The sequence below is a fragment of the Capricornis sumatraensis genome, chromosome 11, assembly GCF_032405125.1.
Source record: "Capricornis sumatraensis isolate serow.1 chromosome 11, serow.2, whole genome shotgun sequence".
Classification (NCBI taxonomy): domain Eukaryota; kingdom Metazoa; phylum Chordata; class Mammalia; order Artiodactyla; family Bovidae; genus Capricornis; species Capricornis sumatraensis.
Window position 1 is genome coordinate 10,663,076 of NC_091079.1, and position 14,233 is coordinate 10,677,308.

The window sequence follows — 14,233 nt, forward strand, 5'->3', positions numbered from 1 at the left end:
ATGCAAGTCAGGAAGCCACAGTTAGAACTGGACATGGAACAACAGACTGGTTCCAAATAGGAAAAGGTGTACATCAAGGCTGTATATTGTCACCCTGCTTATTTAACTTATATGCAGAGTACATCATGAGAAATGCTGGGCTGGAAGAAGCACAAGCTGGAATCAAGACTGCCGGGAGAAATATCAATAACCTCAGATATGCAGATGACACCACCTTTATGGCAGAAAGTGAAGTGGAACTAAAAAGCCTCTTGATGAAAGTGAAAAAGTTGGCTTAAAGCTCAACATTCAGAAAACGAGGATCATGGGATCTGGTCCCATCAGTTCATGGGAAATAGATGGGGAAAGAGTGGAAACAGTGCCAGACTTTATTTTGGGGGGCTCCAAAATCACTGCAGATGGTGATTGCAGCCATGAAATTAAAAGACGCTTACTCCTTGGAAGGAAAGTTATGACCAACCTAGATAGCATATTTAAAAGCAGAGACATTACTTTGCCAACAAAGGTCCATCTAGTCATAGCTATGGTTTTTCCAGTAGTCATGTATGGATGTGAGAGTTGGACTGTGAAGAAGGCTGAGCACCAAAGAATTGATGCTTTTGAACTACGGTGTTGGAGAAGACTCTTGAGAGTCCCTTGGACTACAAGGAGATCTAAAGGAGATTAGTCCTGGGTGTTCTCTGGAAGGAATGATGCTAAAGCTGAAACTCCAGGACTTTGGCCACCTCATGAGAAGAGTTGACTCATTGGAAAAGACTCTGATGCTGGGAGGGATTGGGGCAGGAGGAGAGGGGATGACAGAGGATGAGATGGCTGGATGGCATCACCGACTCAATGGATGTGAGTTTGAGTGAACTCCGGGAGTTGGTGATGGACAGGGAGGCCTGGCTGTGCTGCAATTCATGGGGTCACAAAGAGTCGGACATGACTGAGTGACTGAACTGACTGATGTTTATTATGGTAAGTTCATTATGAAAACTAGAAAGAACCTAAATATCCCAGAAAAAGGGGCAAGGCATTTTCTAAATACCTTGGAAAAGGTATATTCAAATACTGGAATAACATACAGCCACTAAAAGGTCCATGTGGATCTAGGTTTACTGACATGGAAAGATGGTCATCATATGTTAGGCGAAAAAAGTCATTTACCAAACAGTATGAATGTATTTTTTAAAAAAGTATGTGCTCACTTGCATCGATGCATTAAGCAAATGTGTATATTACCTTATGTATAACAGTGAGATAGAAATAGGTCCAAAATATCGATAGTGCTTATCTCTGTGCAGTGACATAAGGTGGACTTTCTTCTTTGTTCTTTATGGTTTCTCTATATTTGTATTTCCTTCAGTTATCATAGATTATTTGTGTGGTGCTGGTGGTGGTTCAATAATCAAGTCATGTCTGACTCTTTGTGATCCCATGGAACCCTTGTGACCCCATGTGACCTGCCATGCTCCTCTGTCCATGGGATTTCCCAGGCAGGAATACTGGAGTGAGTTGCCATTTCCTTCTCCAAGAGGTCTTCCCAACCCAGGAATCAAACCCGGGTCTCCTACTTTGCAGGCAGATTATTTACCACTGAGCCACCAGGGAAGCCAGATTATTTGTGTAATGATAAGCAAAATAAACACCAGTACATAAGAACATGCCCCCCCTCCCAACACACATGCACACAAGCCCTCACTAGAACCCCTAAATAACAATGCTCAAGGAACCTGTGGCTGAGTAATAAATCCAATTCTAGTAGAAAATGTTAAGTTTTCTTAGAGAAAATAATGGGAAGCTGCAACACTGATATCAACAACCAGAACGACACTAAATGCACACACCCACCAGAACTGGCATTACTAGTAGCTCTGTGTGTCTTTCTCTACCTCTGACCCCAGCCCCTTACTCAACCAAGTATTATTCCCCCAGACTGGGGCAGGGGTGGTCTCAACGACACCTCTGCTCCCTGGGAGGCATGTGAAAATGCAAGGTGACAGTTCTGCAGTGAGGCTGATGGTACAGCGTCTAGTGGGTGGAGGCCAGGCATGCTGCTAAACATCTTAACAAAGCGCGAGACGGGCCCCTACGACAAAGAATTATCGCCCCCAACCATCAACAACGCTGAGGTGGAGAAACCCTACTCTAGGCGAAAAGCACATGGGTGATGGTTACAGTGGGTCATATATCTGACACAGGAGGCTCATAGGAGCTTTCCAAACTGGGATCACAAACCAGACATAGTTGTGAATAAAGGCCAAGCAGGTAGGTGTATCTGCCGTATTGCCTACTGCTGGGTCCTTGAATGGCCCTGTTTTATGCCTGGCAGAGATGTTGGTTCATGTACACCCTAAGGCTTTTCATATCAAGAGATTTCTAGTGGGTCTAAAAATATCACAGTGTAATTCAAATGATGGGGCAGTTGTGGAGATGGACTTAACAGTCATAGTAGGAACATACATACCCGTTCTCCTTTGGGGCCTCTCTCTCCAGGCTTACCCATGATGCCCTGAAAAACAAACATCAGCACTAAAAATCACTGCATGCCAAGATTCCTCATCAATCTACTCCACCAGGAATTCTGGCAGGTGATCTGGATGTAGTTTTGTATTAGAACATTTATTTCCAATGGCATGTTCCATACCTGAACACCTGGTAATCCATCTTTTCCATTTATTCCCTGTAAAGACAAATAATGGTCAGTATTTCTGATTCTGCATTAACAGAAATAATTAAATGCAACAAAGGGTAAAGTTTCAAGGACTGTATCATATCTCCACTGAGATTTGGGTGAGGCAGTGTGGTGAAATAGAAAACAAAATCAACAGAATTAGCCCCAAGTTTAAATTCTGACTCTATAACTTACAAGTTCCATTTACTTCAGGCAATTTATTTAACCTTAATAGCATCAGCTTCTCCACTCACAAAGCGAGGATAAATAATGGCCTTAAAACTAGCGATTTAGGAAAATAACAGAAAAGGCCTAGCTCACTATAAACAGTCACCAGGGTTGTTTTCCTCCCTTATTCCATTAGGTCCATTCTGAGAAATAAGAAGCCTTCCCATGGTGCTGGGTAGCCAGTATATGATATTCACTCTTCACTTTCAACAATTTTCCTACCAAAGAGAGTCATTCTCAGTAAACGGCCTCTGTTGTTGCTTGAGAAATTTCATAACATGGCTAGAGAGTGATCCTGCTATGAAATAAACTGTCAGCCAGAGACAACTGCTATTTTTCAGTTGGAAATAGGAAAGGACAGTGAGAAATCTGTAATTGTGCTTTCTGAGAGTATTAAATACTGGTTTCTACTTATTAAACTGGAAGCTTCTCAATCTCTACAAGGCAGTTCCATAGTTGGTAATAAAGCCTCATCCTGCTTGCAGATGCGTGAGCCCAGGAGAAGCCCCGGCTGATAGGTATAAGGAGGGAAAGCACTCAGAGTCACATCAGATACTGAGAGCCCCACAGCAGGTTTGTCTCTGAGATTTGATTTGAAGAGGGAGACCAAGGTGAGGAAGTGATTTCTCGGCAGCAGGCAGGTGCATGGACTCCCTCCTCTGCAAAGCCTGGGAGACTTTCGCTGGGCTGGGATGGAATCTACAAGGTGGCTCTCCCGACAAGCAGTGTTTTCACTGCTGTAATCACACTGGATTGGGAACCCAGCCCAGTCCCCCAACCTCCCTAAACATCCTGGGAATTACCTAGGGCATTTTAACTAAGGCCATGTTGCCGGAAGCATCGAGTTCTAAGGATTTATGCCATCCAGAAACAAGCAAAAGATAAAGCTGGTTAAGGAGAGGATGTGAAAGAAACAACCATATCATTTGAATAAGAGAAGATAAACCTGGTGTAAAAGTGTAATTCGTGTTTTTGGTAACAATACAAGAAAACGAACAAACTTATAGATAATTTTCTGTCTTTTATAATTCATGAGTGACTGTCACATCTGTTCTCTTTTCTCCGCTACTGCTGCTTCGTTGCTTCAGTCGTGGCCAACTCTGTGTGACCCTATGGACTGTAGCCCACCAGGCTCCTCTGTCCATGGGATTCTCCAGGCAAGAACACTGGAGTGGGTTGTCATGCCCTCCTCCAGGGGATCTTCCCAACCCAGGGATCAAACCCGGCTCTTCTGCTTTGCAGGCACATTCTTTATCACTGAGCCATCAGGGGAGCCCGTCTCTTTCCTCTAGGAAGATGTTATTAACTTGTTCTTTATCACCAGTGGGGGGCGGGGAAGGTCCCAGTTTCAGAAATTTTTACAAAAACCTCAACGGATTTACCTTTCTCCCTCTCATTTCACTTATCTGAAAGACCCCTACTCTTCTTTCTAACTCAGGTGTCCATCTCCCACATGCCTGCCTCTAAACAGTGGCCTGAGGCTGCAGAGGAAGGGGGCCCTTGCTCAGGTGTTCTGGCATGCACCTGTGGCAGCAGCCCCCAAGCAACCCCTCGGTATTTCTCGACTTGGCTCCTTCTTCCCCAAAGCACCTGTACTTATTTTCCTGTCTCATGAGACCTCAAGCGTTACCAGCATTACCAGCCCGTTCCTCATGGTCAGTGATGACTTGCATCCTTCACGGAGAAAACAGCAGTAGGGGACCCACTCACTGTTCTGCCTCCAGCCCCACCTACCTGTGCTCATGAGAACTCTGACTTCTGCTCCTCGCTCCTCTTAAGAAGGAGGTTCTACCCTGTTCCTTGTGAAGACCAGTTTCTACTTGTGAGTCTTCTCTCCTGACTCAGAGCCCACTCTCTTGTATCGTCCACTTTCAACAGAGTCATTCTTTTTTTATATTTGTGGCTTAGCTGGTAAAGAAGCCACCTGCAATGCAGAAGACCTGGGTTCGATCACTGGGTTGGGAAGATCCCCTGGAGAAGGGAAAGGCTACCCACTCCAGTATTCTGGCCTGGAGAAGTCCATGGACTGTATAGTCCACGGGGTCGCAAAGGGCTGGACACGACTGGGAGATTTTCACTTTCCATTCTTTTATGAATGGGTCTCTGCTGCTGTGTGTGGATGTTCACTGGTAGCAGTGCACAGGCTTCTCATTGCAGTGGCTTCTACTGCTTCAGAGCACGGGCCCAAGGCATGCGGGCTCAATAGTTGTGGCCCACAGCTTGGGTTCAGTAGACATGGTGCGTGGGCTTAGTTGCTCTGCGGCACGTGGAATCTTCCCAGATCAAGGATGGAAGCCGTGTCTCCTGCATTGGCAGGCAGATTCTTCACCACTAGACCACCAGGAAAGTTCTCAAGCAGGTCATTCTTATCACGATACCACCGTGCTGTACTCTCTCCCCCATTTCCAAATCCAGGGGAGAATTTTAAGCTCCCTTGATACTCTTCCATATGGTTTCCTCTCCGTTCTCTTAAACACTTGGCTTCCTCAACATACAGAAACTCTCCTTCGCCTGGCCTTCTTCACCTCTTACTGGCTGCAGCTTCTCAGTCCTTCGGCTAGAGCCTCTCCTAACAGCTCTGTTCTCTTCCCAGTTCACAGTGACCTCATTTCATCCAGGCTCAGGTTGAAAGACCCAAATCAGTCTCTGCAGTTCTGGCCTCTCCATTAATTCCAGAAGAATATATTCACCGCTTACTTGACATTTCCACTTGGCAGTCTACTAGTGCATTAAGATGAACATTTTACAGCAGACAACTCCTGGTTTTTGCTTCCAAATTCACCCATCTCCTGTCTTTCCTGTCTCATCAAATGTACCACACTGACCAGGTTGCTCAGACTCCAAACCACTTTGCTGTCTCTCTTTCTCACACACTACATCTGGTCCATCAGCAAGTACTGATGGCTATGCCTTCAAGACACATCATGGCAATGCTTCTTCAAGGCTCTTTCTGCTTCTACCCTGCTCCCTATGGTCGGCTCTCCAGGCATAGTCCTTGAAATGCAGTCCAGTCATTTCCTGCTACAAATTTGGGTCTCCATCAGACTTCAAATGAAACCCAAACCCCATCCCTGACTCAGAAGTTCCTCACAGTCCGGCCACTGCCTGTCTCTCCCTCCGTGTCTTTCCTGCTCTCCTTCAGCTCACCTCACTCTTGACTTTGTGCCTTCTGTCCTTCCTTCACCACAGAAGGTTCTGCTAGCCATTCTTTTTTCTTGAAACAATGTCCCCTGTCCCCACCCCTGCTGTCTACCTGACCTCCCCATGGCTTGAGCTCTCCTACCATGCAGGGTTTGCTCCAATGCTGGATGCTGTTTGACTGCCCTATTGAAATGCTACTCTAGGGTTTCACCCTGCTTAGATCATCTTCTACCTGAATCATGTATGTTTGTTTCTGGTTCATATCCCTACATTAGAGTATAAATCCAAGGAGCTACAAGCACCCAGAACAGTGCCTGGCATGTCCTAGGTGCTCAAGAAGCATTCACTGAATAAATTGCTTTTTGCATAACTCCCTGGGAATGTGATGGGATCTGAGAGTGCCTTACAGGGGCTGGGATGGGGAGTTGGCAAAAGGCAGGGGAGAGGAGGTAGAGATTGAGACTAATGTTAATGGATCGTCTTCCATGGCAGGCACTGGACATCGCACCATGTCATGTGACCTCAGTGACTCACAAACCCTTGGAGTTATATTGCAAACCCAGATTTCCCTGACTCTAAACTGCATATACTTCCTGTTTTTTCACGTTGTTTCTCTGGGGAGATGGTGGCCAAGGGATGCCCCAACCCTGAGCTTTCACAGGGACTGATCAGCCCCCTGAATTCTGTGCTGTTTGGTCACCTTCAGCCCCCCTCTCCTAACAGCAGCCCACTCCCACCCAGTCCATGGCAGAGGGAGCAGGGACTTCTATAAAGAGCACCCTGTTTATTCCTCTATACACCCCTCCCTCAGGGCCCAGCACACCCTTAGCACATAGCAGGGATGAGCGGAGTATATGTTGACTTGGACTGAATTAATCAGAATGACTATTACAATGTCACATCAATATTATATCTCAGTAGCCAAGAGCTCCTTTAGGACATGAGTGGGTGAGTGTTTGGCAGTAATTAACGAAGGTGTAAGAACAAGTCCACAGATAAAGGAGGGTACCTGAAGACAAAGCCTCTTTCTACTGTAGCTCCACACACAGGTGTTAAATCTGCGAGTCTGCATATTTCAGGATATGACAGGCCATTTCATTTTTCACTCCGCTGAGAACATTAGGCCTAAGAAATAATGAGTCTAATTTCCTGACACTTAAAATAAAAGGCCTCACTGTTCCTATGGTGATTTAAGACATACTCATAGGGAGCTGGGCTATCAAGGGAGAACCACACCCCAAGAAGCCATCAGCAGAACTGCCTTCACTTCCTCAGAAACTCTGTATTCAAATCTCACTTTCTCAGGTGACAAGTAAAGAGTCAGTGCTCAGAACTTTTCTTAAACAAGCAAATTTTAAACAATGAAAAAGACTTACAGGCTTTCCTGAGGGTCCTTCTGGTCCAGGGAAACCTACGTCTCCAACAGGGCCTCTCTCCCCCTGTAGACATGTCCATAGACAAACATTAGTTGCCAAGAAAAGCATTAGAACTGCATGTAGTAAACACAAGGACAATCACTAAGTCAGAAACAGGCAACTCACCGGTTCTCCTGGAATTCCTGGGGGGCCTGGGGCTCCGGGTTTCCCCTGAGGAATCAGATTACCAGGAAATGTTAGGAGCTAAATTACTGAATAAGGCCATGTGTTTTCCTTCCTCACTCGCGTGTATAGCACCTGTGCTGCAGGTGTGGCTCTACACTGATGTGCCATCCCGGCTGGTCAGAGTCTGCGGGCCACACTCCACTGTGCAGATAGGAAGGCAGTCCCTCAATCCATGTGTGGGTGTGTGGCGGGGGATGGGGGAAGGGAGGATAAGAATTATGAAAATGCTTTCATCAGTGTTTTATAGTTTTCTATATATTGGTCTTTTGTTTCTTTAGGTAAATTTATTCCTAAGTATTTTATGAATTTTCCTTGGAAGAAAAGCTATGACCAACCTAGACAGCATATTAAAAACCAGAGACATTGCTTTGCCAATAAAATTCCGTCTAGTCAAAGCTATGGTTTTTTCAGTAGTCATGTATGGATGTGAGAGTTGGACTATAAAGGAAGCTGAGGGCTGAAGAACTGATGCTTTTGAACTGTGGTGTTGGAGAAGACTCTTGAGAGTTCCTTGGACTGCAAGGAGATCCAACCAGTCCATCCTAAATGAAATCAGACCTGAATATTCATTGGAAGGACTGATGCTGAAGCTGAAACTCCAAGACTTTGGCCACTTGATGCGAAGAGCTGAGTCACTGGAAAAGACCTGCTTGCTGCTGGGAAAGATTGAAGGCAGCAGGAGAAAAGGATGACAGAGGATGACATGGTTGGATGGCATCACCAACTCAATGGACACGAGTTTGAGTAAGCTCTGGGAGTTGGTGATGGACAAGGAAGCCTGGCATGCTGCAGTCCATGGGGTCACAGAGAGTTGGACATGATTGAGTGACTGAACTAAACTGAAGTATTTTATTCTTTTCACTGCAATGGTGAATGGGATTGTTTCCTTAATTTCTCCTTCTGTTTTCTCATAGTTAGTGTATAGGAATGCAAGGGATTTTTGTGTAATCTTTCCTGGAGAATGTTCCGTGTGCACTTGAGAAAAAGGTGAAATCCATTGTTTTTGGGTGAAATGCACTGCAGATATTAATTAGGTCTAACTTGTCCATTGTAGCATTTAAAGTTTGTGTTTCCTTGCTAATTTTCTGTTTGGTTGATCTATCCATAAGTGTGAGAGGTGTATTAAAGTCCCCCACCATTATTGTGTTCCTGTTAATTTCCCCCTTCATACTTCTTAGCATTTGCCTTATGTATTGAGGTACTTCTATGTTGGGTGCAAATATATTTATAACTGTATGTCTTCTCAGATTGATCCCTTGATCATTATGTAGTTTCCTTCTTTGTCTCGTCTTTGTCCCTTCTTTGGTCTTTATTTCAAAGTCTATTTTATGTGATATGAGTATTGTTACTCCAGCTTTCTTTTAGTTTCCATTTTCATGAAATATCTGTTTCCAGTCCCTCATTTTTCAGTCTGTATGTGTCCCCAGATTTGAGGTGGGTCTCAAAACCCCTGTTTTGTTTTTGTATCCATTCAGCCAGTCTTTGTCTTTTGATTGGAGTATTGAACCCATTTACATTTAAGGTAATTATTGATAAGTATGATCCTGTTACCATAGATGTAGAAATATAACATGTTCATGGACTGGAAGAATCAATATAGTGAAAATGAGTATACTACCCAAAGCAATCTGTAGATTCAGCACAATCCCTATATCAAGCTGCTGCTGCTGCTGCTGCTGCTGCTAAGTCGCTTAAGTCGTGTTCGACTCTGTGAGACCCCATAGACTGGACTATGCATCCCACTAGGCTCTGCCGTCCCTGGGATTCTCCAGGCAAGAACACTGGAGTGGGTTGCCATTTCCTTCTCCAATACATGAAACTGAAAAGTGAAAGTGAAGTCGCTCAGTTGTGTCCAACTCTTAGCAACCCCATGGACTGCAGTGCACCAGGCTCCTCCATCCATGAGATTTTCCAGGCAAAATACTGGAGTGGGGTGCCATTATAACAAGCTACCAATGGTATTTTTCACAGAACTGAAACAAATAATTTCACAATTTGTGTGGAAACACAAAAAACCTTGAATAATAATAACAAAAAAACTTGAATAGCCAAAACAATATTGACAAAGAAGAATGGAATGGGAGGAATCAATCTTCTTGACTTCAGGCAATACTACAAAGCTACAGTCATCAAAACAGTATGGTACTGGCACAAAGACAGAAATAATGGAACAAAATAGAAAGTCCAGAGATAAATCCAATCACTTATGGACACCTTATCTTTGACAAAGGAGGCAAAAGTATACAATGGAGAAAAGACAAGTGTTGTGCTAGGAAAACCGGTCAACCAGTCAACCACATATAAAAGAATGAAACTAGAACACTTTCTAACACCATACACAAAAATAAACTCAAAATGGATTGAAGATCTATATGTAAGGCCAGAAACTATAAAACTCTTAGAGGAAAACATAGGCAGAACACTCTCTGACATAAATCACAGCAAGATCCTCTATGACCCCCCTCCCAGAGTAATGGAAATAAAAGCAAAAATAAACAAATGGGACTGAATCAAAATTTTTTGCACAATGAAGGAAACTATAAGCAAGGTGAAAAGACAGCTTTCAGAATGGGAGCAACTAATAGCAAACAAAGCAACTGACAAAGAATTAATCTCCAAAATATACAAGCAGTTCATGCAGCCCAATACCAGAAAAACAAACCCAGACAAAAAGTGGGCCAAAGAACTAAACAGCCATTTCTCCAAGGAAGACATACAGATTGATAATAAACACACAAAAAGATGCCCAACATCACTCATTATTAGAGAAATGCAAATCAAAACCACAATGAGGTATCATCTCACGTGGGTCAGAATGGCCACCATTAAAAAGTCTACAAACAATAAATGCTGGAGAGGGTATGGAGAAAAGGGAACTCTCTTACATTGTTGGTGGGAATGCAAACTGGTACAGCCACTATGGAGAACAGTGTGGAGATTCCTTTAAAAACTGGAAATAGAACTGCCATACAACTCAGCAATCCACTGCTGGGCATACACACTGAGGAAACCAGAATTTAAAGAGAAACATGTACCCCAATGTTCATTGCAGCAGTGTTTAAAATAGCTAGGACATGGAAGCAACCTAGATGTCTACTGGCAGACGAATGGATAAGGAAGTTGTGGTACATATACACAATGGAATATTACTCAGCTATAAAAAGGAATGCATTTGAGTCAGTTCTAATGAGGTGAGTGAAACTGGAGCCTATTATACACAGTGAAGTAAGTCAGAAAGGGAAACATCAATACTGTATATTAATGCATATATATGGAATTTAGAAAGATGGCAATGATAATCCTATATGCAAGGCAGCAAAAGAGACACAAACGTAAAGAACAGAATTTTGGACTCTGTGGGAGAAGGCCAGGGTGGGATGATGTGAGAGAATATCATTGAAACATGTATGTTACCATATGTAAAACAGATGACCAATGCAAGTTCAATGCATGAGGCAGGGCACTCAAAGCTGGTGCCCCTGGGACAGCCCAGAGGGATGAGGTGGGGAGGGAGGTGGATGAGGGGTTCAAGATGGGGGGACACATGTGCACCCATGGCTGATTCATGTCGATGTATGGCAAAAACCACAATATTGTAAAGTAATTATCTTCCAATTAAAATAAATTAATTAAAAAAAGAATTTTGAAACGCATGTACACCCGTGGTGGATTCATGTCAATGTATGGCAAAACCAATACAGTATTGTAAAGTAAAATAAAGTAAAAATAAAAATTAAAAAAAAACCCCACATGCCACAACTAAAACCCAGCACAGCCAAATAAATAAATAAAAATAAAATACGCCTTTCCATAAAAAAAAAAATTAAATTAAAAAAAAAAGGAAATACTAAACAAATATATCCTAATTTCTGGGAATCCCTCTTGTTTGACAAGCAGCTCTTCATTACCTTAGGGAAAGGAGGGCACAAAGGGTCATAGAAGGCCTGCTGCTGCTGCTGCTGCTAAGTCGCTTCAGTCATATCTCACTCTGTGCGACCCCATAGGCAGAAGCCCACCAGGCTCCCCCGTCCCTGGGATTCTCCAGGCAAGAACACTGGAGTGGGTTGCCATTTCCTTCTCCAATGCATGAAAGTGAAAAGTGAAAGTGAAGTTGCTCGGTTGTGTCCAACTCTTAGTGACCCCATGGACTGCAGCCTACCAGGCTCCTCTGTCCATGGGATTTTCCAGGCAAGAGTACTGGAATGGGTTGTCATTGCCTTCTCCAATAGAAGTCCTAGACTTTGAATTTCACAAGAAGGTTTTGCATTCATAGTAAGATAGCCTGAAAAGAGGCATGTTTGATTTGCAAAATCTTTTTGTTGGAAAGGAGAGGACAAACTGGTCTGACTTTGACCAGTCTGGATAAACCTGTCAGGCAAGCTAGAATGCTAACAGGGGGGTTTGATTTGAAATATTCCTTTCATGTCCAGGAGACTTATTAGCTAGAGCCCAAAGTTGATTTTCTCCAGAGAAAGATGGTCGGGGATAGCCCCCTATTAATGTCAGAAGAGTTGGTGAAAGTCACAAAATATTAAGACAGACAGATTCTGGTTATGGGGTAGATACTTGAGCAGGTCCAGGGAGCCCCTCAAGTCCTGAAGCCTTGCTTATCAAGCCTCTTCCACATGACCTTGTCATGGGTGGGACCTCCCGTGCTGGCTCCCAGCATCTAAAAAAGGACTGGAGAGCACCTGCGAGTCTCGAACCACCCTCAGAGAGAGTAATTTAATCACTTTGTAGTCGAAGGAACCACTGAGCTACGGCCAGCCAGAAGTCCTCTAGCACAGAAGGCCTGGAGGACTGAGGACAGAGACATTGTGGACCAGAGAGACCTCTGAGACAGAGCAGAGTGGAAGATGGACCAGCATAGGTCACAGTGGGCATGAGCCCAAGTGTCCAGAAAAGGCCCAAGGATCCTGTCCTTGAGGAGCCACCTCCTGCCCCTTGAACCTTATGTGGATGGGGATGTTGGTATGGGGCTGAGACCATAGAAATCCCAGAAGGTTTCCAGGGAGGGAAACCTGGGCTTTTTCTCTACTTGCTGTGTAGAACTCTTGGCAGGTCCTTTGGAGGTCAAAAGGCCCCTTGGCAGGTCAGCGATGGCTGAGTGTGAAGCGAGGCAGACACAGGCCTGAGATGGCATCCTGGCTCCCCACTGCCCAAGTGCAGCAGGAGCTCCTGGAATCTCATGGACCTGAGTTAGGGCATGTGTTAGAGCTGAGAAAGCCAGTGTTCCAAAGGGTCTTGGCATGGACTCAGCGCCTGCAGCTCCAGATGAAGATCCCAAAGGCCAGGCAGTGCCAGCAGGGATCTCAGAGGACCTGGGAGGGCACGGTGCCCCCGGGACCCACCTGCTATCCCAGGAAGGAGCAGAGGAAGAGCCAAGGGAAATGTATGGCAAAACCAATACAGTATTGTAAAGTAAAATAAAGTAAAAATGTGTGGCCTGTTTACACACTAGAAAGGGACAGACTTCTAGGCAGAGTAAGACTGGGCCCTCTGATTCTCAGCAAAGGTCTGTGATGTGCAAAGCAAGTGAACATCCCTGCTTCAACCAGAACCATCACTTTAAATTTTTTACTTTTATTGTTGTGAAATATACATAACGTGCGGAGAAGGCAATGGCACCCCACTCCAGTCCTCTAGCCTGGAAAACCCCATGGACGTAGGAGCCTGGTAGGCTGCAGCCCATGGGATCACTAGGAGTCAGACACAACTGAGCAACTTCACTTTCATGCATTGGAGAAGGAAATGGCAACCCACTCCAGTGTTCTTGCCTGGAGAATCCCAGGGACGGGGGAAGCTGGTAGGCTGCTGTCTATGGGGTCACAAAGAGTCGGAGATGACTGAAGTGACTTAGCAGCAGCAGCGTACATAACTTGAAATCCACTATTTTAACCATTTTATGTGTACAATTCAGTGGCATTAAGTATACTCACACTGGCGTGTAGCTATTTCTAGAATCTTTGAACTATTTCATTTTCTGAGCCACAGTAAAGTCCAGTTATAAAAAATAAAGTAACAGTTTTTAAACTTTTTTTTATAGCCAGTTTTATATATACAGCATGCCATTTTTTAACCTCATTTTTGTAATTGTCAGTTAATCTTCTTAATGATGAGATATGAAAACTGCATTTTAGGTAAACGTATTAGATTTACCCAAACAAGTAACAGGGCAGCCTCTAGTTTCAATCATGCTGCATCCTTCAAAAATATTCTTGGAATTATTCATTTGGATTGTCTTTTGAGTCTGTCACTGATCGTTTAAATACTTCAGTGGTTGCTAGTATTTTTCCTTTTATGGCAGACTTAGTTGAACATAATATATAGTCCCACCTGGATGAATACAGTAGGGCATTACATTTCACCATACCATACGGAAACAAAAATGGGGTGTGAATATGAGAGACACAGGTTGTAAGGGGACCCAAGGTGATCCTAAAGGCAGGTGCAAATATGTTGCTAGAACAGTAGGGAGCTAGGGAGAGTGGGGAGGAATGGGATTAGGTGTGAGCCAGTTTTCAAGAAGAATGCTTTCTGGTATAAAATCTCTTGGATGGCATCACTGACGTGATAGACATGAATCTGAGCAAACTCCAGGAGATAG

General features: G+C 44.1%; 1 protein-coding gene across 1 annotated transcript in view; it reads right to left on the minus strand.

Moving 5' to 3' along the window:
- COL19A1 (collagen type XIX alpha 1 chain) overlaps nucleotides 1-14,233 on the minus strand; it is a 431,222-nt gene that overhangs the window by 29,174 nt on the left and 387,815 nt on the right. The window contains exons 43-46 of the mRNA XM_068984053.1: nucleotides 7,567-7,611; nucleotides 7,402-7,464; nucleotides 2,630-2,665; nucleotides 2,450-2,494 (exon numbers count right to left, since the gene is read on the minus strand). Of these exons, the coding sequence (XP_068840154.1) occupies nucleotides 2,450-2,494; nucleotides 2,630-2,665; nucleotides 7,402-7,464; nucleotides 7,567-7,611 (189 nt within the window). The remainder of the gene's footprint in view (nucleotides 1-2,449; nucleotides 2,495-2,629; nucleotides 2,666-7,401; nucleotides 7,465-7,566; nucleotides 7,612-14,233) is intronic.